The 21,343-nt window shown below is 52.6% G+C and overlaps 1 protein-coding gene across 4 annotated transcripts in view; it reads right to left on the bottom strand.

Annotated features, from left to right (window-relative positions):
* The window catches only part of KDM4B (lysine demethylase 4B), a 143,250-nt gene that overhangs the window by 14,324 nt on the left and 107,583 nt on the right, over positions 1 to 21,343 (bottom strand). For 2 of the 4 annotated variants that reach the window (XM_053579248.1, XM_053579262.1), the window contains exons 10-14: positions 18,113 to 18,309; positions 9,082 to 9,183; positions 8,503 to 8,702; positions 2,176 to 2,642; positions 1,741 to 1,861 (exon numbers count right to left, since the gene is read on the bottom strand). In XM_053579248.1, coding sequence (XP_053435223.1) covers positions 1,741 to 1,861; positions 2,176 to 2,642; positions 8,503 to 8,702; positions 9,082 to 9,183; positions 18,113 to 18,309 — 1,087 coding nt within the window. Of the gene's footprint in view, positions 1 to 1,740; positions 1,862 to 2,175; positions 2,643 to 8,502; positions 8,703 to 9,081; positions 9,184 to 18,112; positions 18,310 to 21,343 lie in introns of those variants that run through there. The other 2 variants (XM_053579252.1, XM_053579276.1) reach the window with 2 other exon arrangements.

Genomic DNA, 21,343 nt, shown 5'->3' on the forward strand with positions numbered 1-21,343 from the left:
CAGTAGTCTCTTCCAGCTGGCCTGTCACGGTCCCTAGCTAGACTCAGATGGCCTACATTACCAGTCACTGTTCCCCAATCTCCCCATGTCCTCTATCCATGTGGACACAAAACAGGGGTGCTATCCACAAGAAGTGGGGTGATCGTTCCTTCAGCCCAAGCCTTAGCATAGCTAGATAGGGAGCTTTGTCTGCTAGGCCTGGTTCCTCATCTCAAGGAGGTCAGCACAACCTGACTCAGGAAGCTTCAGGCCAAGACTTCTGGCCCAAGAACCCAGGCCGGGTGGTCCAGCCAGCTGAGTCCAAGGCAGACTCCAAGCAACCCCAGGACACCTGGGGGTAAGGATAGAGCCACTGGCTTCCTTTCATCACCGAAGAGCCCAGGATGCACACTGGGTCTGGGGGCTGCGCAAAGGCTCTGGCCTCACTGAAAAGACACATCAGGGGTCAGAGAGTGGTGGAGTCCCCGGGGGAAGGAGACCAAGCTATTGGGTAGAAGCCCCCCAGAGGCAGGCTGCCAGATCCCGCCACACGGGAGCTCCAGCCCTGTTATCAGGCACTGTTAGCACTCTCCTCTCTTGACCCTGCAAATTAAGATTCAGAATGAAGAAGCTGTCCAGACAATTTTAAAATTCTACATGCTTCTTAGTGAGAGGCTGAAGCGATAGATGAAAAGTTGGCTTAGTAGGATTTCTGCACACAGGATAGGAGTATCAGCTGAGTGTTAAACAGAAGAGCCTCCATCTCCTCCCCTCCTGAGCCAGCCTGGTCACAGCCTTTTATTCCAGTCTCCCCAAGGCCCCACTATCTGTGGTCAGCCCTGGGAAGTGGCTTCCACCAGGAGCATGCGCCCCCTATGAACGACCCGCCACAGGCAGCCTGGCCAAAAGGTCAGAGCAGGAGTGTCTCTGCCCAGGGTAACCACCTGCTGGAGTGACCATCTGCCTGGGGAGACCCATATAAAAAAGGTTTTCCTTCTGTCACACAACAGAAGGAGCTTTTTATCAATGAGCATGTCATTTCTATTGGAAATGAGGTTGGAAATGGGGAGAGCTATTGGCTAGCCCTACTTTCAAGCTCTCAGGCCCTGCATAGCTCTGACCCCATTTCTACAACTTCCACCTGAAGGGGGTGGCCAGCATCTCTGCTCGTTGCTCACATTGGCCAGTGTGCCACCTGTACAGAGTCATGCTTTGTATGTTCTAGAAGACCACAGCAGTGCAGCATCCAAGCAGGTCCCATGGCCAGGGAAGGCTGAGGCCCTCTCATGTACTGAGGGCTTGGCAAGGGGAATGCAAGGTCTAGAGCTGCCAGGAAGCACTCAGCTAGACCTGGGAGGGGCTTCTGGTAGAAAAAGGGTCTACTCAGAGCCTGCACAGGGAGCACAGGCAACACCAGCCATGCCCATAGCCAGGATGCCCACAGCCCCTACCTCCAGGTCTGCCTACACACACAGTGTGCAGGTTGCTTAGCAGCAGGCTACACAAATTACAGGCTTTTGCTCTGTGGCTTCTCCCACAGAAGACCCATAGTCCTCAAGTCACAGAAGGGTAAGTTGCACCCATGGGCCTGGGCTCCAGGCATTCTGCAGCCTGCCCCTTACTGGCTGCATCCCAGACTAGGAAGCAGATTGGGGAGACCTTCAGAGGCCCTGGGGGTGGGCTGTGAAGGAGCTATGGGGGCTGCTCAGACTGACAAGAGCTGGGGAGGCCCTAGAGTCAGGTCCTGGGAGCCCTGCTCACCCTCATCACTTGAGGCCTCCTGCTTGACCACCGACAGTGGGGAGCGAGTGGGTGGCCTGCCCAGGGGGTGGCGTCGGCTCTTCTTAATCTCCACCTTTAGTTTGGAAAAGGTAGATGGCGCCTGAAACGAAGACAACAGCCACCTGTGACGTCACTACATCCAGAACCCGAGCAGAGTCTGCTCAGCAGCCACACAAGCAGCTCAGTGGTGCCTAAGCTTTCTACGTCAGGGGTGATGGATAGGCCCAGGCAAGGGACGACAGTGACCATACTGTTTTCTAAACTGTCACCAGCCCTGTGAGAAGAGCTGCAGGCTCCATTTTGGATGAGCAGGCCCAGGAAGGACCTCTTCCTGGCTGGGCCCACCTGGCCAGCACCCCTCCCCCATCAGCTGCACCCCTCCCCACCCTACCCTGCCTGTGCCTTCTTCCCCACCTGCATCTCTCCAGTCCGGGCCTTGGTCTCAGGTCGACCAGCCCCGCTGCCCGCTCCACTCTCCTCTGGCCCTGTCAGCTCCATGGGGGAGGCCTGTTCCTTCCAGGTCAGACCCTTCTGGGCAAAGTGCTCAAAAGCCTGCTGGCAGGACACATGGTCTTGGTCAACTGCCACCTTAGTGGGCCGTGGCACCACATACAGCATGGGAATGATAGGCCGCAGCTTGGCTTCGAGCTCTTCACTGGGCACCTCAGGGGGCACAACATTGAGGAGTGCTGGTGGGTGGCTCTCTTCTATGACCGCAGAGCCCAGCACTGGGGGATCCAGTGGGGGCAGTGGCCTCAGTGCCTCCTCAGCAGGGATGGGGACAGGAGGGGGTGGCAGCTGCAGAGGCAGTGGGCCATAGCTCTTCTTCTTCCGGTCACTCTTGGCCTTGGCTGGTGGCCGCAGCTTGCCCCTCCCATCCTCTGTGGGGAGAAGAGATAGCAGTCAAGGACGGAGCCAAGTCACCCACGAGGCCTAGGAGCTACTTGGGATCAGCTGGTAGTCAACTGTTACCCTGGAAGCCCCCAGTAGGCAGAACCTCCCTTAGACACAGGGTGGGCATAAAATATGGGACTTGGGAAATTTGGACCACTATAGGGTCACTTCGCCAGGTGGCAGGAGACAATCACCCCACAGCCTGTGTTTCTGGTCAGCACTGTCCACCCCTGCAGGCCTGCAAGGACCTACATGATGACAAGCTCAGCGTGCCCTTTCTTGGTCAGCAGCACCCACCCTGCAGGCCTGCGAAGATCAATACAATGATAAGCTTAACATGCCTCTGGGACCACAATGAGGAAGTTATCAAGAGTCCCCTGGGAGGGGGCTTCTCTGTATTTCAAGGCTCCTGTCTGGACAGGCTGCACTAAATGCCATCATTCCCCAGGGTGGGTGCCAAGAAGAAGCAACATTTGTTTTCTTTCCACATATCTGAATTTTGTATATTTCTACCATTAACATATACAGAACTTAAAGAATTTTTCAAAAGCAAAACTTTGAAGAAAGAACCACAAACCAGAGGTCACTTGAGGGAACAGGAGTGCTAGATGGGCCTGGGGGCCTTCTGCCTGGGAACCCCTGGGTAAATCTGGGGGGATTTCCTGACAGGCAACAGGTGAAGGGCCAGGTAGGTGTGTCCTTAGTGGCATTTTAATTCGAGGCCATGACCAGTGTGCAGTAAATAAAATATAAAACTGAGATGGGGAGTGTGGTTGGCTGAATTATGGCCCTCAAAGATTTCTAGGTCCTAACTCTAATGGATACATGGACATGGCACCTCACATGGCAAAGAGACTCCACTCAGGAGATGAGGTTAAGAGCTTGAGATGGAAGATCATCTTGGATGATCCAGGGGTCCCAGTGTCCTCACAAGGTCCTCACATGAGGATCCAGGAGGGTCAGAGGCAGAGAGAGATTGGAAGATGTTGTGCCGCTAGCTCTGAAGGTAGACAAAGGGATCCCAAACTGAGGGATGCGGCAGCTTCTAGACACTGGAAAAGGTGGGAGACATGTTCTCCCCTAAAGTCCCCAGGAGGGACCAGCCCTATCGCACCTTGATTCTAGCTGAGTAAGGCCCATGCCAAACTTCTGTCCTCTAGAGCTGTAAGACACACATGTTGCTTTATGCCATTAGGTTGTGGTGGTTTGTTACAGTGACCACAGAAAGCTCACACAGATGGTGACTCCTTGGAGGGCTGAGGGTAAAGTGGGATGCTGCACTTTGGACCCTGCCCTCAAGGAAAATCAGCCTATCACACCCCACCCTGCAGACCCTGGGTCCTGATCCACTTTTTCCAGAGGATGGAACCCTGGCTAAGATCAGAGGCCTTGTGTCTCTAGCATACACACAAGTGGTGACAGTGGCTGATTACCAGGTCCCACCATCCGGGGCTATGGAACTTTCAGTGCTAAAACTGGAAGGTCCAGAGCAAATCTGCTAACACTGTCCAAGCTGGGAAAACAAGGAAAAATGGAGGGAAAGGAACCTACCCTGTTTCCACGAAAATAAGACCTACTTACAGGAAAGATAAGACGTCCCCTGAAAATAAGACCTAGCGCATCTTTGGGAGCACACCTTAAAGTAAGACACTGTCTTATTTTTGGGGAAACAGGGTATCTCTTTCCATGCTAAATTAGAGACAATGTGATGCTTAATGGGGTCTGGGTTGGGACACAGTATCACAATTCACCTCTCACTATAAAGCCCCATCCATGCATAGCCCTTGTTCAGCAGCTGTGAGGCCAGTGCCAGGACAAATAGGGACAAGAGCTGGGCAGAGATTCCGGAGTGGCTCCTCTCAAGAGCAGAGCCTCCGAGTGGCCCCTAAACCTCTGAGCTGGTCTCTAGTTCTTCTTCTGCAGGGGGGTATTCCCTTCAGAAGCCAATGGAAGCCCCAGACCTCAGAGTGACATGCCTAAGGCTCAGCCTCAAGGTCCTGTGACCATCTCTCGGGGAGTATGGACCCAGGTATCCTCAGGTGGAACTGAATAACCTTGTAAGTCTTTAAAGAGGATGGTGAGTAGCTAGTGCTGCTCTGCACCTGTGTACTGTGGTAGAAAGGAGGACTTTGGTTTGCACTTCCTCTCCACTCACTCCCCTACTGACCTCTTCTGGGCCCCACGCTGCCAAACACAAACACTTGCTTATAAGACACAGGGCCCACACAACAGGTGCCCACCTCTAGAACTCTTATTTACCCAACACAACCTGCACTCGGCCCACCTGGCCTGCCTGCAGGAGCAAGCATGTGCTGTTGAGCATTTCATAGGTCCCACAGTGCGTGCAGTGCAGACATGGGGCCTAAAGGATCAGAGTCCTGAGGACAGTTACATCCCCCCAACCTCCACAGGCAGACCAGTGAGTAGCTAGCTGGTGTCGCTCTGCTGAATGCAGAGACCCTGCCATGGGTGAGTCATCCCGCAACTCATGTAATGCAGTCCTAACCCCCAGGACTCAGAATGCAACTTTCTTTGGAAATAGCATCATTGCAGGGATAAGTTAAGATGAGGTCATTAAGGTGGACCTTGATCTAGTACAACTCACAATGTGCTCATGAAAGGGGTACATCTGGGCACAGACACCCACGTGGGAAAGCCATGAGAACAGGAAGATGCCAACTAGGAGCCAAGGACAGAAGCCTGGGACAGGTTCTCCCCACAGCCCTTAAAGAGGGCCAGCCCTGCCTACACATGATCTTGAATTTCCATCCTCCAGAACTGAGAGGGAATGTGTTTCTATGGTTTAAACCTCCCAGTCTGAGGGACTTCACACAAATGAAACTCTGTGCTCCTACAACCTGCAACATTACATCTGAGAATCCCTGGGGTGTAAAGCCTTGTCCTTCCTGGAGGAAAGGAGGGCATCAGTAGGTGCCAGTTTCTTGTCCCTTTTCCATCAGCAGGCATCTATGTGCCTGTCCCCACTCTGGTACTGAATAGTCCTTGCTCCAGGGCACAAGACCCAGAGGAAAACTTTGAATGTATTGCAAATGTTCCGCTTTGCAAGATGAGGCCAAACTGGTCTCCAAAGCTATACCTGGACTAACTCAGGTCTCAGGTGGCAGTGGACAGGGCTGACCCTGATGTGGGCATTGGTCACTGCTTGGCCAGGGTGGACGCTTTCATCTCTGGGGTCTCAACAGCATTTTCACGTACATTTCCCAGAGTGCTGGAGTCTGTCAGTCTGTGCTGTTTCTTCCCCTGGGCCGTTTTTTTGCTGGGTTGAGCATCGCACTGATCCTAAGGAATCCTTTATTTGCCCTTGGCTAGTGATGGGACACAAATATCATTCCCATCTGTCAGCTTTTCTTTTCACTTTCTTTTTTTTTTTTTTGTAGAGACAGAGTCTCACTGTACCGCCCTCGGTAGAGTGCCGTGGTGTCACACAGCTCACAGCAACCTCCAGCTCTTGGGCTTACGTGATTCTCTTGCCTCAGCCTCCCAAGCAGCTGGGACTACAGGCACCCGCCACAACGCCCGGCTATTTTTTTGTTGCAGTTTGGCAGGGGCCGGGTTTGAACCTGCCACCCTTGGCATATGGGGCCAGCGCCCTACTCACTGAGCCATAGGCACCGCCCTCTTTTCACTTTCTTAAACGTGCACTTCGTGATAATCACCAGTTATTTTAGACTAATCAAATGTGTCAATCTTTATCTTTCTGGTTTATGCTTTTTAATGAAAAATTACTGTAGCCTAAGATTATAAAAAGTTTTACTACTTTGTGTTTCACACTTTAAAAATCTGTTTTTATAATATCAATTCTTACTTAGGCCATGTGGCAGTTCTGGGGCCTGTGGATATCACCTCACAGTTCTGCAGGTGGCACTGACTTAAGAACACTGAGATGGGAGGTCATCCTGGATGACCCAGGGAGCCTAATGTCCTCACACGAGGAATCAGGAAGCTCAGAGGCAGAGAGACTGGAAGATGCTGTGCTGTTGGCTCTGAAGGGGAGGAAGGTGCCAAGGGATATAGGTGGCCCCTAGACGCTAGAAAAGGTGGGAGACCAGTTCTCCCCCTGAAGACCCTAGCAGGTACCAGCCCTGCCACACCTTGATGTTAGCCTGGTGAGGCCCATGTCAGATGTAATGTGTTGTTTAAATGTGATCATTTATTATAGTGGCCACAAGGAACTTATGTGGGTGTGCAGGGTAAGAGGGACAGTTCTCCCCATCACTCACTAAGTATCCCTTGCACTAGGGATCCTTGATCTGTCCATCTTTGCTTAGGTCCTATAAGCTTGCTGGCCAGTCTCCATGTCTGGCAGGACAAGTCCCAGGTTTTCTGCAACCCTCTATTCCTGGGCCTTTCTCCATCTGCATGTAAAGCATTTGTTTGGCCTCATCATCAATAGCCTCCACCTGCTGGACCCTACACAGGGCTGCACCGAACCTGCAGATGATATGAGAGGAAACTATCTGCACGTTGGGGAGTTCTCCTAACACCTGGTATATCGCTGTCTTTATTTAGTAATTCTTTCTTATCAGAAGTCTCCAATTTTCTCCAAAGGGCCTTATTTTTTTTGGTCAGATTTATTCCAAGGTACATTGCTTTTTGGTTGTGATTATTACAAATGTCATCTTTTTGAAGATTATGTCTTCTGTGAGTGGCCTGGGTATGAGAAGCAAGATTTGGCTCCTGTGTATCAAGCACAGTCTCCACCAGCTGTGCTCAATCCCTGTCACTCTGGGGCTCTGTCTACGGAGTCATCTGTGTTCCTATGCAGATAATCATGTCCACATGCAAATAATGCCATAGCACCTGTGTCTTCCTTCCCTTTCCTATGATGCCTTTTCTTTCCCTGCCTTGCTGTTCGTGCTGGCTGACCCTTCTGAATCATGCTGAACAAATAGGGTCCAGACTTCCCACCAAATGAGTGGCATGTTGGCAACAAATCACCCACACGACTCCCTCTCCCCTCCTAGGCCTCTGTGAGAGTTTCCCTGGGGACTGCCACTCTTCCCACAGAGGAACGCAGACACTCCCCACTCCTCGCGTATGAGGGGCAGGTGGGGTGTGTGCCTGTCTCCCCTGAGCTCTGTCAGAGTTGTGACCTTGTCACAGGCAGACAAGGTCACAGAGGGTCCACACAGAAGGAAACTGAAGATCCAGCAGGAGACTCTAGTGATATACAGCCCATGGCCAGAGGCAGCCCACATGCCTCATGTGCCCTCCCATGAAGGGCTTGTTTCCACCTGGGAGCTGCCATGCATCCAGACATATGAGAAGCTAAAGCAGCGGTTCTCAACCTGTGGGTTGTGACCCCTTTGGACTGTATTAAAGCTTCGCAGCATTAGGAAGGTTGAGAACCACTGAGCTAAAGCTATAAATTAGGAAAATGAAACCCAGTCACAGAAAAGAAAAAGGAATACTGTGTAACATGGGTCCAGGGTACATTCCCAACACTCATGGATTAAAGGGCACATTTCTGAGGTCCCCACCCTCTGAGGGACTCCTGCATCACACTTCCACCAATGGCTGTGCCCTCTGTCTTGGAGGTCCTAGAACAGGGGGAGTCCAAAGGGCTTTGCTCAAAGGGGACGTCCCCACTGCAGGACATTCCAGCATTTGGGCTACAGGAAGCAGGAGGATTTCTCTCCTCAATTCCGGGGGCAGAGGCATTTGTTATGGAAGTTACCCCATAATGTCTATTAACCCCCATACTGGCAAGAAAGTGACACCAGAATCCTTACACAGCAGGAACACTACTGCAGGAGGTGCTGGCTCTTTTTAGTAGACACCAACTAGGGCCAGACAGGTGTCAGGCCTTCCCCCACTGGGACTGACCTTCTGTGCCCTCGGCCTCCCGGAGATGTGATGTTGGCTGTGACTCCTCCTCATCCTCCTCAGGATCAGCCTCTGGCCCAGTCTCTCCCTTCGCACAGCCCCCCGCCTCCTCCAGGAGGCCTGCCCCAGCCACACCCTCCCCAGTGGTCTTGGGGTCTTCAGGCTTGGGCTTCTTGGGCTGGCTCCGCTTCCGGTGAGACCTAGAGAGGGTCATTCATCAGGCAGGAGGGGAGGCAAGACAGGGGAGACCCTGTCTGTACACAGGCCATGGTGGGTAGCCACATGGCTCCAGAGATGGGGCAGAGAATGGGGTTTCGCTCTGGGACGTGGGGGAGGTACGGGGGCTGCATAGGGAAGAGAAATCAAGGGAGAGGGGCAGTGGGAACAATGGGGGTCTGTCAAGCCAAATGCTGATGACAGCTGCAGATGGGAAGCCGACTGACACCAAATGGGATAGCAGGTGGGACCAGGCTGCAAGACCCAGTGTGTGGTGGACAGAGACATAGGAGAGTGACTCTGGGGAAACGGCAGCTCATGGAAAAATGCCTGGATGACAAACGGAACAAAAAAGACACTTACGACAGCCCCGGCTTTTTGGTCTGCTCTTTCTTCCTTTCTAGATTTGGTTTTCTCTCCTCCTCAGTCTTTTTCCAGTGTCTGTTTTCTTTCAGACTAATTTGTCTAGAATGTAAATTTCAGGGAGTTTTTCTCTAGGATGCAGCTCAACTCCCCAGGAGGGCTCGTTTGAGGCCTTGCTGTGGGCACCTTCTGTGTCCAGCTCTCTGGGGCCTCCCTTTATAGCCCAGGAGATGTGCAGAAGCCCAAGCCCCGCATGGTTCCTCTGGCCTGTGCCAAGGCCCCAAGGCCTTAAGGTGCTTCCTCTATGCCCTGTGACGAGGATCTGCTTGCAGGGCACAGCCTGAGCACAAGAAGTGCCAAGACAATGGGCGGACAGCAGGCCGGCCCCCAGTGAGGAGGTCAACAGAAGGTCTGCAGGCCTGGCTTAGTTACAATTTATTAGAAGCAGGGGAGAACAGGTGAAAAAAAGAGGAGAAGTGAGGAAGGTGAGAGGGCCAGGGTCTCCCTAGCTGAGTCCCCTTATGTGAGTTGAGACCTCACAGCCCAATTTCCCTCTCTCCCCTTCCCCAATTAAGGTTCAGCCACGCCAAACCCTGAGCAGACAAGCAGAGCTGGGAGCATCAGCTGTAGCTTCTGGGGTGCTTCCCATGGGCTCAGACTTGGGTACCTTAACCCTATGGGGGCCCTCTGGCACTGACAGCTCCAAGGACCAAGCCATCTCCAAGATGGGCTGGTCATCTGAGTGGGGTGGGGCCCAGAGGGCCCCAGGGCTTCTATTGCCAGAACTTCCATCCCCAATGGAGCCAGGCTGTCACACAGCAGCCTCTGCTCCCCCAGGACATTGGACCTGGCCACTGCCCAGCATATCCCATGCTGGCTCCTGGGTGCATTCTTGGGGAAGCCTTCCTGGACCACCCTTTTTCATTGTCCCCAGAACATGAGTCACTGCCAGGCCCCCTTGTTTCTTGGCTGCCTAACTCACTAGAGTCAGTGCTCCCCAATGTGTGCAGCATGGCCCACCACAAGATGACGCAGGGCAGAAAGCGAGTGGGGAGGCATGGCATCACACATGCATGTGCACACGAGGTTGAGGTGGCAAGGGGAGGGCAGGGGACAGGTAGGAACACAGGAGGTGGTAAGGAGACATACGAGCCACTCTTCCCTCCCAGGGATGGGCAGACAGTCCTGGGCTCTACACTGGGGTTTGTCTGGGAAGTGCTGGGTGCTTACCCTGCTTGTAGATGGTGGGCTCAGAGGTGGGAGCTTCAGGACCCAGGGATGGGGTGCAGCTGGCTTCAGACACCACTCTACCAGACATGCCCCACCCCTGGCATGGCAGCACCCACACTAGGGCGCCTACCACTCTGACTCACCTGCCTCAGCTTCCTGTGGCTGCCATTGGTGCCTCAAACCTTCCTTTCACCCTGTTAGGCCCTGGAGGCTACATCTAAACCAGTCCCATCCCCACAGCCAGCCAGTGGTGTCCCCATGCCTGTGAGCCACACCCTGATTTCCCCAAGAGCCCAGCCTGCCCTGGCCCCAGGGGGGGGACGTATCCTAATGGTTCTGATTTCATCTGCGACTTCCCAACATAGAGGGCTTGGCTGTCCTTGTCCTCCTCCATGCTTTCCCCACCCCTCTCTGGATGGGATCTCCTGGTCCTTCACCCCCTGGTTTTTTCAGCTAATGCCGTTGTTTAGCTATATATCTTTCAGCAGCTCTCTTGAGAAATGAGGTGAAATCTGAAACTCACATGTCTAAAAAGCCCTTTATTCCCTTCACACATTTCATTGGTGATTTGGCTAGGTTTGTATTTCTGGGAGGGGATTATTCCTCTTCTACCTTTTGAAGACCTTGTTCTTCATCTTCTAGCTTGCAGTATTACAACCGTAGATCCAAAGCTAACAATAATCTTTATTCTCTCTTTCTCTGTACCTGGGCTAAAGTGCAATGGCAACATCACAGTTCACTGCAGCCCATACTTCTGGGTTCAAGTTATCCTCCTGCATTAGTCTTCTGAGTAGCTGTATAGGTGAGTGCACCACCATAGCCAGCAATATTTTAAAGTTTTTGCAGAGACAGGGTCTCACTGTGTTACCCAGGCTGGTCTCAAGCCCTAGCCTCAAGTAATCCTCCTGCTTTGGCCTCCCAAAGTGCTGAGATTGCAGGCGTGAGCCACCACTCTGGGCCTGATTCCTCATTCTTTTTTTTTTTTTTTTTTTTTTTTTTGTAGAGACAGAGTCTCACTGTACCGCCCTCTGGTAGAGTGCCGTGGCGTCACACGGCTCACAGCAACCTCTAACTCTTGGGCTTACGTGATTCTCTTGCCTCAGCCTCCCGAGCAGCTGAGACTACAGGCGCCCGCCACAACGCCCGGCTATTTTTTTTTTTTTGTTGCAGTTTGGCCGGGGCTGGGTTTGAACCCGCCACCCTCGGCATATGGGGCCGGCGCCCTACTCACTGAGCCACAGGCGCCGCCCTGATTCCTCATTCTTTATGTTGAATTATTTGTTCACTGTGGAAGCTTTTGATATCTTTTGTTTACTCAAGAGAGCTGTGAAATTTGATAGTGATGTGTTGTGGGTAATTTTCATCCTCTGACTAGACTTTTTAATCAGGAAATGCAAAGTCTTTGGATCATGAGAAATTTCTTTTTTCTTTTTCTGAAACTCCTGTTCAAGGCTGATTTCCTGGACTGAGCCGCCTCCTTTTCAGCTCCACCTTTCTGTCTACGCTCCAACAGAGGCTTCCTCTAGCTGTCCCCTGCTTGGCTCACACATCCACTCTTACCTGAGGGCCATCTCTTCCCTAAACGTTTCATCTTTAGAGCAACAGGGCCTTCCTTTCTGAATGCAAAGCCATGTCCCCGCTCTGAGGGTCATCAGGCTTCCTCTGCCTGCTGCATGTTCTCTTTCCCTTTCCATCTTAGACCCTGTCTTTCCCATTGGAGAGTTTCCTCTGATGTTTCTGAACCCTAGCTGTCCATTGTTGGTGGCTCTGAGCATGTAAGCAGCACTGTGGACGCAGCCCCAGGGGATAGAGACGCAGGAGGCTGCACTCCAGGGTACCCCGGTACCAGAGTCTTTAGTTTTGTTCTACTGGGCCCCTCTTTTACCCAGAAGGGGACCCTGTGTTGTCCTTTTTGGCCCTTGGGGTGGTGGTGCATACGACTGGCAGCCAGGCCCCAGCACTCCACTTCAGAAAAGGCACTGCCCCTACCCAAAGCTGCCCACCACCTTCTGTTGGGAGATGGGTGGCATGGCATGGACGGGGACAGCCACAGCTACAGCTACAGGGGGTCTGGGAAGGCCCTTGGGCCCAGCCAATCCTCATGTACCCTAGCAAGGCTGCCCTGATGCCAACCCACCACAGCCCCCAGCCCAGGAGGAGCCCAGGCACCATCCAGTTGCTCCCACTGGCCATCCTCTCCACAGTGGGCCTGTGGTTTTTCTGTGTTACCAAGGCAGTCACCTCCTGCCCATCCTTTCCTTCTTTTCAAAGTCTGCTGCCACTCTCTCCCTCCTGTCCTCTCTGCCACTGCTTCACCTCTTAGTGGAGAAGAATATGGACCCAACCTGTCAGGCTTCAGTGGATACTACTTTGCTTGTTTATACAAACCAAATGTTGGGACTTAGTCAAAATAACAGTGCTAATATTTTCAAGGTGGAGGCAGATATCCCTCGGACCTCAGGAGGCAGGTAGGCTTCTTTGGGGCTCTGCCCCCAAAGCACCGGTTGGGGTTGCTAGCTCTCAGCCCAGCTGCCGGCCCAGGGCTGCTCACACCCACGAGAGAGTCAGGGCTACCTGAGCCCTGGCCCAAGGCTCGGGGTGGCTGTGAGGCCTTCCCCAGGTTGTGCCCTCAGTGCCACAGCTTCTCCCACCAGCTCTCTTCCCTCCCTGCACTCACTGCCCCTGAGGCAAGGGTCTGTGCATCATTCAAAGAATTTCCCTTTTGAGAAACTACAGGGCTGTGTAAGGAAGACAAATGCAGGAGACACAGAGTTCCTGGAGCTCCTCGCTCCTAAAGGGTCAGCAGGAGCTGGCAGGGTACAGTGGTCATGAGGGCCTGTCCCTGTGTACCAGGCACCATGTTTGTGGGGAAGGGCTCAGGACATGGCAGGCTGTGGCAGCACTGGCGGGAATGGGGGTCTAGAAGCACTAGGAGGACACTGGCCTGCAGCGCAGTGGTGTCAGGTAGCAGGGACAACAGCACTAAGCTCAGAAAAGGCCCAAGGTCCAGTCAGGCTAACTGTGTAGCAGTGGGTGGGGAAGGCTGGACCAAGAGTGGCCAGGTGGTGCTGGTGGGAGCCATGGGACCAGGCACAGCCATGTCAGGCTTGGTGACAGCCACAGAGCAGCCTCCTCATGGGCTGCAGAGGCTGGGGTGAGACAGGCTCCAGAAAGAAGGATGTGCTTGTTTCCCAGCTCCCACCCAGGTAGGGAGCATAGGTGCTGTGTGGGGCGTGCGCACTCCTGTTGGAGCTCTTACTGGAAGAAGCCAAGATGAAAAGCTTATCTTCACAGGGTGGAGTGTGGTTTGGGCACTAGTGTGGAGAAGATGGCAGCAGTCGGCAGAGCCCCAGGCTACACAGTGCCACCCAGGGTCGGGGGAAGGGTGCTGGCAGCCAGCAATGACGCAGTATCAGGTGTCCTGTTCATCATGGAGAAAAATACAAATAGCCACTATTGAGGGTCAGTGCACCCAGCAAGGCCTAGTTGTGGAAAATAAATCCACAGAAAGGCATTGTGGTGGAGCAGAGCATTTTCTCTCAGCTCTGGAGGCTACAGTGAGCCATCTGCCTCCTGGAGAGCTAATGCCTAGCCTGGCATCAGCTGGAGGTGCCACCTAATAAGCACGGGATCTTCTCATAGCCATTTGTAAGGGAGGGAAGCTCTTGAGCATGTGGGCCCAACCTTACACCATCCCTTGGTCTAGGGCAGGGATTCCCAACCAGGGCACATTGGGTAACACTTGGGAACATCTGCAGACAGCAAATGGATGACTTGTGTTTTTTAATCCAGTCAACCAATCTATGTCTCTTCAGTGGGGAATTCAAGCCATTAACATTTATTGAGATAATTGATAAGTGTGGTAGTATTCTATTCGTCTTATTTTGTGAGAGTCCATTGCTTAGTTTTATCTTTTGCATCAGTGTGGAGGTTTGGTTCTGTCCTTTAATTTCTGAGTTCTTACTTTGCTGCTGATCCATTGTGGCGGTCAGTGTGCAGAACAGGTTGAAGTATTTCCTGTAGAGCTGGTCTTGTCGTGGCGAATTTCCTCAATGTTTGTATATCCGTAAATGATTTGATTTCTCCGTCAATTTTGAATCTTAGCAGGGTACAGAATTCTGGGCTGGAAATTGTTCTGTTGAAGTAGATTAAAGGTAGATGACCATTGTCTTCTTGCTTGGAAAGTTTCATTAGAGAAGTCTGCGGTCACTCTGATGGATTTGCCCCTGTAGGTCAACTGGCGCTTACTCCTGGCAGCTTGCAGAATCTTTTCTTGTGTCTTGACTTTGGACAGGTTCATCACAATGTGTCTTGGAGAAGCTCGGTTAGAGTTTAGGCGACCTGGGGTCCGATAGCCCTTTGAAAGCAGTGTGTCAGAATCTTTGGTGATATTTGGGAAATTTTCTTTTATAATATTCTCTAGTATGGCTTCCATTCCTCTGGGGCATTCTTCTTCCCCTTCTGGAATTCCTATAACTCGTATGTTGGAACGCTTCATAAAGTCCCATAATTCTGACAGTGAACGTTCTGCTTTCTCTCTCTCCTTTTCTGCCTCTTTTACTATCTGAGTTATCTCAAAAACTTTGTCTTCTACCTCTGAAATTCTTTCTTCTGCATGGTCTAACCTGTTGCTGATACTTTCCATTGCATCTTTAAGTTCCCTGATTGACTGTTCCATTTCCTTCAGCTCTGCTATATCCTTTTTATATTCTTCATATCGTTCATCTCTTATTTGATTCTGTTTTTGAATTTCCTTTTGGTTATTTTCTACTTTATTAGCAGTTTCCTTCATTGTTTCCATCATTTCTTTCATTGTTTTCAACATGTGTATTCTAAATTCCCTTTCTGTCATTCCTAACATTTCTGTATAGGTGGAATCCTCTGCAGTAGCTACCTCATGGTCCCTTGGCGGGGTTGTTCTGGACTGGTTCTTCATGTTGCCTGGAGTTTTCTGCTGATTCTTCCTCATGAGTGATTTCTTTTATCTGTTTCCTTGCCCTAATTTTCCTTTCACTTCCTCTTGCTCTTTAAGTTCTCGTGCCTGTGGACTGTTCGGGCGCTCAGGGCCCGGGCCCACGCCAAACGCGCCACCGCCGCCAGCACCTGAGCACAGCTTGTCTAGCGGCCGGGGTCCTTCCAGCTTCAGTCCGCCACCTCCGCGTGCTCTCTCCGCAAGCCTGCTGTGTCCTCCACCCCCACCTCGCCTCCACTTGGGAACATCTGTACTTGTCACACTGAGGGTTGCTCCTAGCATACAGCACGCAGAAGCAAAGACAATGCTCAGTACCCTAGAGTGCCCAAGACAGCCTCACCCCAGAGAATGACCTGCCCAGTGTCCACAGGCTCCTGTCTACTAAGTGAACCAAGTTCACTTTCCCTCCAATCACAGTCCAGCCAAGAACATTCAGGCAGTACCCCTAGGCCCCAAAATAAGCACTCTGAAGCTCAGGGGAGCTCAATTTAGGGACAGGGATGGGCCATGTGGGGAGTGCTGGCAAGGGAGAGGCACAGGGCAACTTCTGAGAACCAACCAGCCACCCTGGGAAGGAGGAGGGCGCCAGGCTCAGGCTTTTAAACATGAGTCACCAATCACCCTTTACAGAGAAAAATACCCCTGTGACTTAAAAAGAAAGGGACTCAGCCTTGTTTTACATACTAAAGGCTTTACAGAAATGATATCCTAGCAAATAGGACTTAATTTGTTATTCAGTCCCTCTGCTGGATTCTGCAACTCTCCAGGACAGTGGGAGAAGGAGGGACACTCCAGAAAGAAATAGCTGGTGACTTGGGTGTTGGCAGAAAGAGGGGCGGCGGGGCAGGCTGTCCAGGACTGTACACAGAGAAGTTTCCAGGTAGCAGTGAACGCAGTGGTCTGCCTGGCTTCTTCCTGGCAGGATCTTAGCCAGCCCCTAATCCCACTCCACTCCCTGGAATGCAGCGCCCACCTGCTTACTGGCAATCTGCTCTGTTGACCAATTATCCACAATCAATTAGCCATTATGCAAATAGCATATCCTGGCTGAGAGCTGGGGGTGCTCAGCTTGCCCTGCTGGGGGCTGTGGGGCCTGCACAGAACAGCCTCACCACAGACCTAATTTCAGGAGGAGTGAGCAGGAAATTAAAGAGACAAACAACAAAAGGAACTGGAAAAGAGAAGCTCACCTCTGTGCAGGCTGCTAGAAAGAGATGTGAAAAACATTCTGAGCTGACAGAACATTCTCCAAGATAGGGGTCCGACCCAACAGGGAAAGCATATAGGTGAGGCTGGGACCACCTAAACTCATGGACCTGCAGCCCGATTAGGGAAGAACATTCTAGACTGGGGGTGACTTTTCACAGAAACCAGTTCCAAGGCCTGTTTCTGTCTCAGAGGGTGGGAGGCATCACTGTGGATATGAACTGGCCAAGCCGCCCCCAACCCTGCTGCTCAGTGCCCAGGCCATGGGTGGGCACTATCAATTACCAGCTGGGACAAGATCGAGCCAGAAGTGATGGAGCAGAGGCAGACAGAAAAGCTCAAAGGTGAGGGGGAGGCCGCCCTCCACTCTAGGGCTGAAAGTTTTAGCCCAATACCAATCCCTCCATGGCCTAATTTGGTACAGCCCATGAGCTAAGAATGGTGTTTACATTTTTAAATGGATCAAAAAAGAAATATTATCATATTGCGCAGCACGTGAGAATTATGATATCCAGCTTTCGGTGTCCATAAATAAAGTTTCAGCAGACACAGTCGTGTGCACATGTACTAAATGCCTGTTGATTGCAGTGGCCTTGAACTGCAAAGGCGTGTTCAAGCCACTGTGGCAGACAGGGTCCTGCCTACGTAAGTGAGAGTCACTAGTTAGCTCTCTGGCCCTTTCTGTGGAGAGTCAGCCAAACCTATGCTGGGCTGGCCCTCTTGGGTCCAGCTCACACTCAGGACTGGTTGCAGGGCTCCCATAAGGAAGGGACCTGTCATCAGCTTATCTGAGAGCAGCCCAGAGCCCCAGAGGCCAACAAAAGCTGCTTCTAGCTGCCTAATTTCTTTTTCATTCCAAGTGTGAGGTCAACCAAGATAAGACCTCCCCCAACTTCTCCATGACCTGGGGCAAACACAGGTCAAGAAGCTGCAATACTCCCCCGAACCCCTCCCCAGGCACCAGATGCTGGGAGCACAGGCATTGTCCTAATGAGCAGGGGCCAGGGATCTGCACAGCAGAGATGTGCAGGCTGCCAGATTTGCAGTGAGAGATTCTGAGCTGGAACAAGGGTAACCCTGCAAGGCTGGGGTCCAGGATCTCAATGCAAGCAACACTTTTCATCAACCTGAACCACAGATGCAGGGAGCAGGGGCTCCATGGCCCACCTGGCACCCCATGAGCCTGGCACAGCCCCCGCTATCTCTCAGAGTCCTCAGGGGAATGAGAAGCCCTAATAGCAGAAACAGGGTGAGCAAAAGGAATGCTGTGTGCTGCCCCAAGAGGAAACCAGGCAGTCATGTGGGGTATGACCTGCTCCTGTCACCCTGGAAGACTCAGGTCAAAGAGCCGCGGTGGTCCCAGGGGCAGCCTCCTGGAAGGTGGTGCAGCAGGGAGTAAGGGGAACATGCATGTTTAGGCAACACCAACACTGCTCCCCTTAGGCTAGTTGGCCTGAAGCACACACTGCGCCCCCCAAGTAGGGAAAGACACGGAGGGAAGGGCTGAGGGGGGGCATAGGACCCCTGCCAGTGGGGAGTGACCTGAGGCTGGGAGGGCCTGGGCAGGGGTCACTTACTGTCACCACTGGGGGTGGTCACAGTGGCAGCCATTCAGAGACTCACCTGCGGAGGAGCTTGGCCTTCAGTGAGGCCCGGGAGGCGCTCCAGGAGCTCAGCTCAGGGCTGGTGAGGGCCGTGGGCCGCGTGTGATCCAGCACAGTGAAGTCCTTGCCCTGCTTCCACAGTTCGTAGCGCTCAGGCTGCAGGATGCGCACGAACACATCCATGGAAATCTTCACCATGTCCTTCCGGCACGTGCACTGCGGGACAGGGGATGGGCACCCTGAGCCCCTGGCACCATGGCCCTGGTCCTCCCTTGTATAGCCCTTCACCCAGCTGCTTATTACTAGACCTGTCACAAGACAGGAAGTGAAATCTTCTTTTTCCCAGCAACAGGTGAGGCTGCCGAACATCCTTTCTCAAGCCCCATGTGTTCCCAACTGTGAAATCTCTGGCCTGCCCCTTGGAGTTATGACAACCACCAACCAAACATTCAAGAGCAGCATTTGGATAGCAGAACCCTCTGCTCAGGGTGGAGGGCTTAAGGATCAGGCAGAGCCCTGGCACTCAGCAGCCTGGGGCAGCATGGCTGAGGTTCTGCTGCCTTTGGTCAGTTCAGACAAAAATGGCTCTCTTCTCGGGAGCACATGCCTCTGAAGACATAAAAACCAACACAGAAGGTTTTATAGTACCAATTGTTCCAAGAGGGCCAGGAAGGAAGGAAAAGCGGAGTGTCCCCAGAGAGCTCAGAAAACACAAGAGGAAACACAGACTCCTGGGGGCTCTTGAGGGGCAGCGCTGGCCTAAGGGCTCTGTACACCTTATCCAGCTGTCTCTACCTGAAGAGGAAGTTGAAGGTCTAAGAGTCTCAGTGACTCAGCCACTAAGAAAGGGAGCTAAAATGCTAAAATGCTACATACCGAGGCAGGCACAGGTGACCTCTTGCTGGACTTAAGTAAACGTGCCCTGGACAGGATGGACACTTGTGCTTAGGGAGGTCAAGCAAGCAGCAAGCATGTGGTAAGGACCGGCTATGACAAAGGGATCTCCTACCCTTCTGTGCCCAAGAGCCCCTCTCTACACCACTGCTCTAGGGGCTCCACTGGGCAGTGGATTGGAGGCACTGCAGGTAACCTGGAGATACTCAACTCTTCAGGGACTAGGGGGCCAGAGAAGCTGGGCGCCCCAGAGTGCAAGATGCTGGAAGCCCAAGCAGCTTTTCCTGCAACCATCACTTAGCTGTCAGGAGGTGGCTAGGCAGCCCTGGGTTCTGGCTCACCTCACTTGCAGCTGTTGTGGCTCAAAAGCATCACAGACAATGTACAAACATGCAGGCATGACTGTGTGCTAGTAAAACTTAGACAAATGCAGGCCATAGGGTGGCACTGCTAGTCTAGACTCTGAAGGATAAAGCAGCCATGGGAGTCTTCTCCAGGGCTGTGGGGAAGCTCAGGGATTGGGAGGCCCTTCCCTTCCTCTGACAGGGTCTCAGTCCCCCTCCTGATAGGGAGACGAATGCCCAGGGACACAGGGTGGCTCCAACCTCCCGCCAACCCTTGCAGTTCAGCCTCAGAAGTCTACTTGGAACTTTCCCATGTTACATTTCTGTTTTAAGTACCCAGCTTGCTGTCATTGCTATGTTCTCAATGGAAACAAAGGAATCAGAATGGTAAAGACTTAACTGAATGTGACAATTATGTTACCTTGCCCTGACAAGCCCTTCCAAACACCCCTCAATTTATTCTGGAAACACTGAAATATTTACAACCCCAAATCTGATGTTGAAGGAGGTGGTAGCGGAAACCTTCCAGTGGAATTTCCTGAAGCTCCCACCCACCCCTGTTCCCTGATCCCAGGGGTAGCTGTGGAACCTTCTGCTGGATCCAGGAGCAGGGACTGGGGAACAGTAATAACCCGACCACGCTGAGCAGGAGGGAATATTTATGGCCAAATGGTTCTCAGCAAACTCAATTCGCTTAATGAAAAACTGTGCAGGATAGAAAGGTTGGCGGTGTGATTTGGCTGCGATGGAGAGGCTGCACAGATGGTGCCCATGTTTCAGATTCCTGGCCGGGCCTCGGCCTCCCCAGTGTCACCATTAACAGCGGCTTAAGGGATTTGTATTGAGCGGCTTTGCCTTTCCTTAAGTAATTAAAAAAAACACCTGTGTGCACCTATGGAGGGGCCATGTAGACATGCTCTGCGTAGCACATCACTGTGACCTGGAACTGGGCCTGAGCCCCCTCGCCCAGCCAAGGCTGGCCTGGCTACTGATGTGTCCTATGCTCAGGGGCTGATGCTGCTGGTGTAAACCATCCATGGTGGCAGGTGCTGTGGGATACCTGACAGAACGGTGGTAGCTGGGAACAGTGGCACCTAAGTGTCCACAAGGGCTCTGTAGGGATCTGGGGAGTGCAGGCACCTGAGAAGGAAACAAGAGGGAAGAGGGAAGGCCCTGGGGGGAGCGGTGCCAGGGAGGGGAGTAATAGTCTTGTGGATTTAGGACACAGGACAGGCATTTCCAAGTGCTGGGCAGCTGAGTAGGGGTCTCCTTGTTTTAATCCAACAGTTTGGGAGAGGAATTTGCTAAGGCCATGAAGAGATTAACTTTTTCTTAAAAGCCACCTCCTGGGCTGGACATGCTGGGACACCACCATTGTCCTTTTTTGTTAGGGGACTGCTACATCCAGGGAGGGGGCAGAGTTCTCAGGGTGGCCTTCAAACTGGTGCCTAGGGAGGGAAGGGACATAGGCCAGCAAAGCCCACCATCTGCTTTTATTATTGAGGCCCTGGGTCATGTTGTCTGTCACCAGCCCTTGTCCTATTCCCAACCCTTTGGGACATATATTTTCCGAGGATCTGCAGGAATTACTGAAGTTGACACCTCCTGCCTGTTCTCGCTTCCTGTTACTCATATTAGCACACACCCTGCCCCCGCCAGTCTCAGTAGAGACAGAATGCACTCTCAAGGGGGAGTCTGGCCATGTCATTAGTTCTGATGGAGAAATCAGGCACAGAATGCAGGAAAGGTGGTCTGAGTGGTCCCCTGAAGGCTTCAGCATACTCCAGGGTCTCAGGTGCCAAGGCACAACACACAGCAACTCAGTCACTAGAGCCACGTGGGTGGGGCCATCTGAGAGTGGCTGAATGGGCACTAGCCTGCTCCAATCCAGCCAGGGCAGGTAGCAGTGATGCCTCAGTGCTGAGCAAGCCTCTGGGGAGAGAGGAGGGAGGAGAAGCAGCAGGAGGAGGAGTGCAGGCAGGATGCAGGCAGGGAGTACACAGCACCTGGCC

Source organism: Nycticebus coucang, chromosome 2 (genome assembly GCF_027406575.1).
Source record: "Nycticebus coucang isolate mNycCou1 chromosome 2, mNycCou1.pri, whole genome shotgun sequence".
Taxonomy (NCBI): Eukaryota; Metazoa; Chordata; class Mammalia; order Primates; family Lorisidae; genus Nycticebus; species Nycticebus coucang.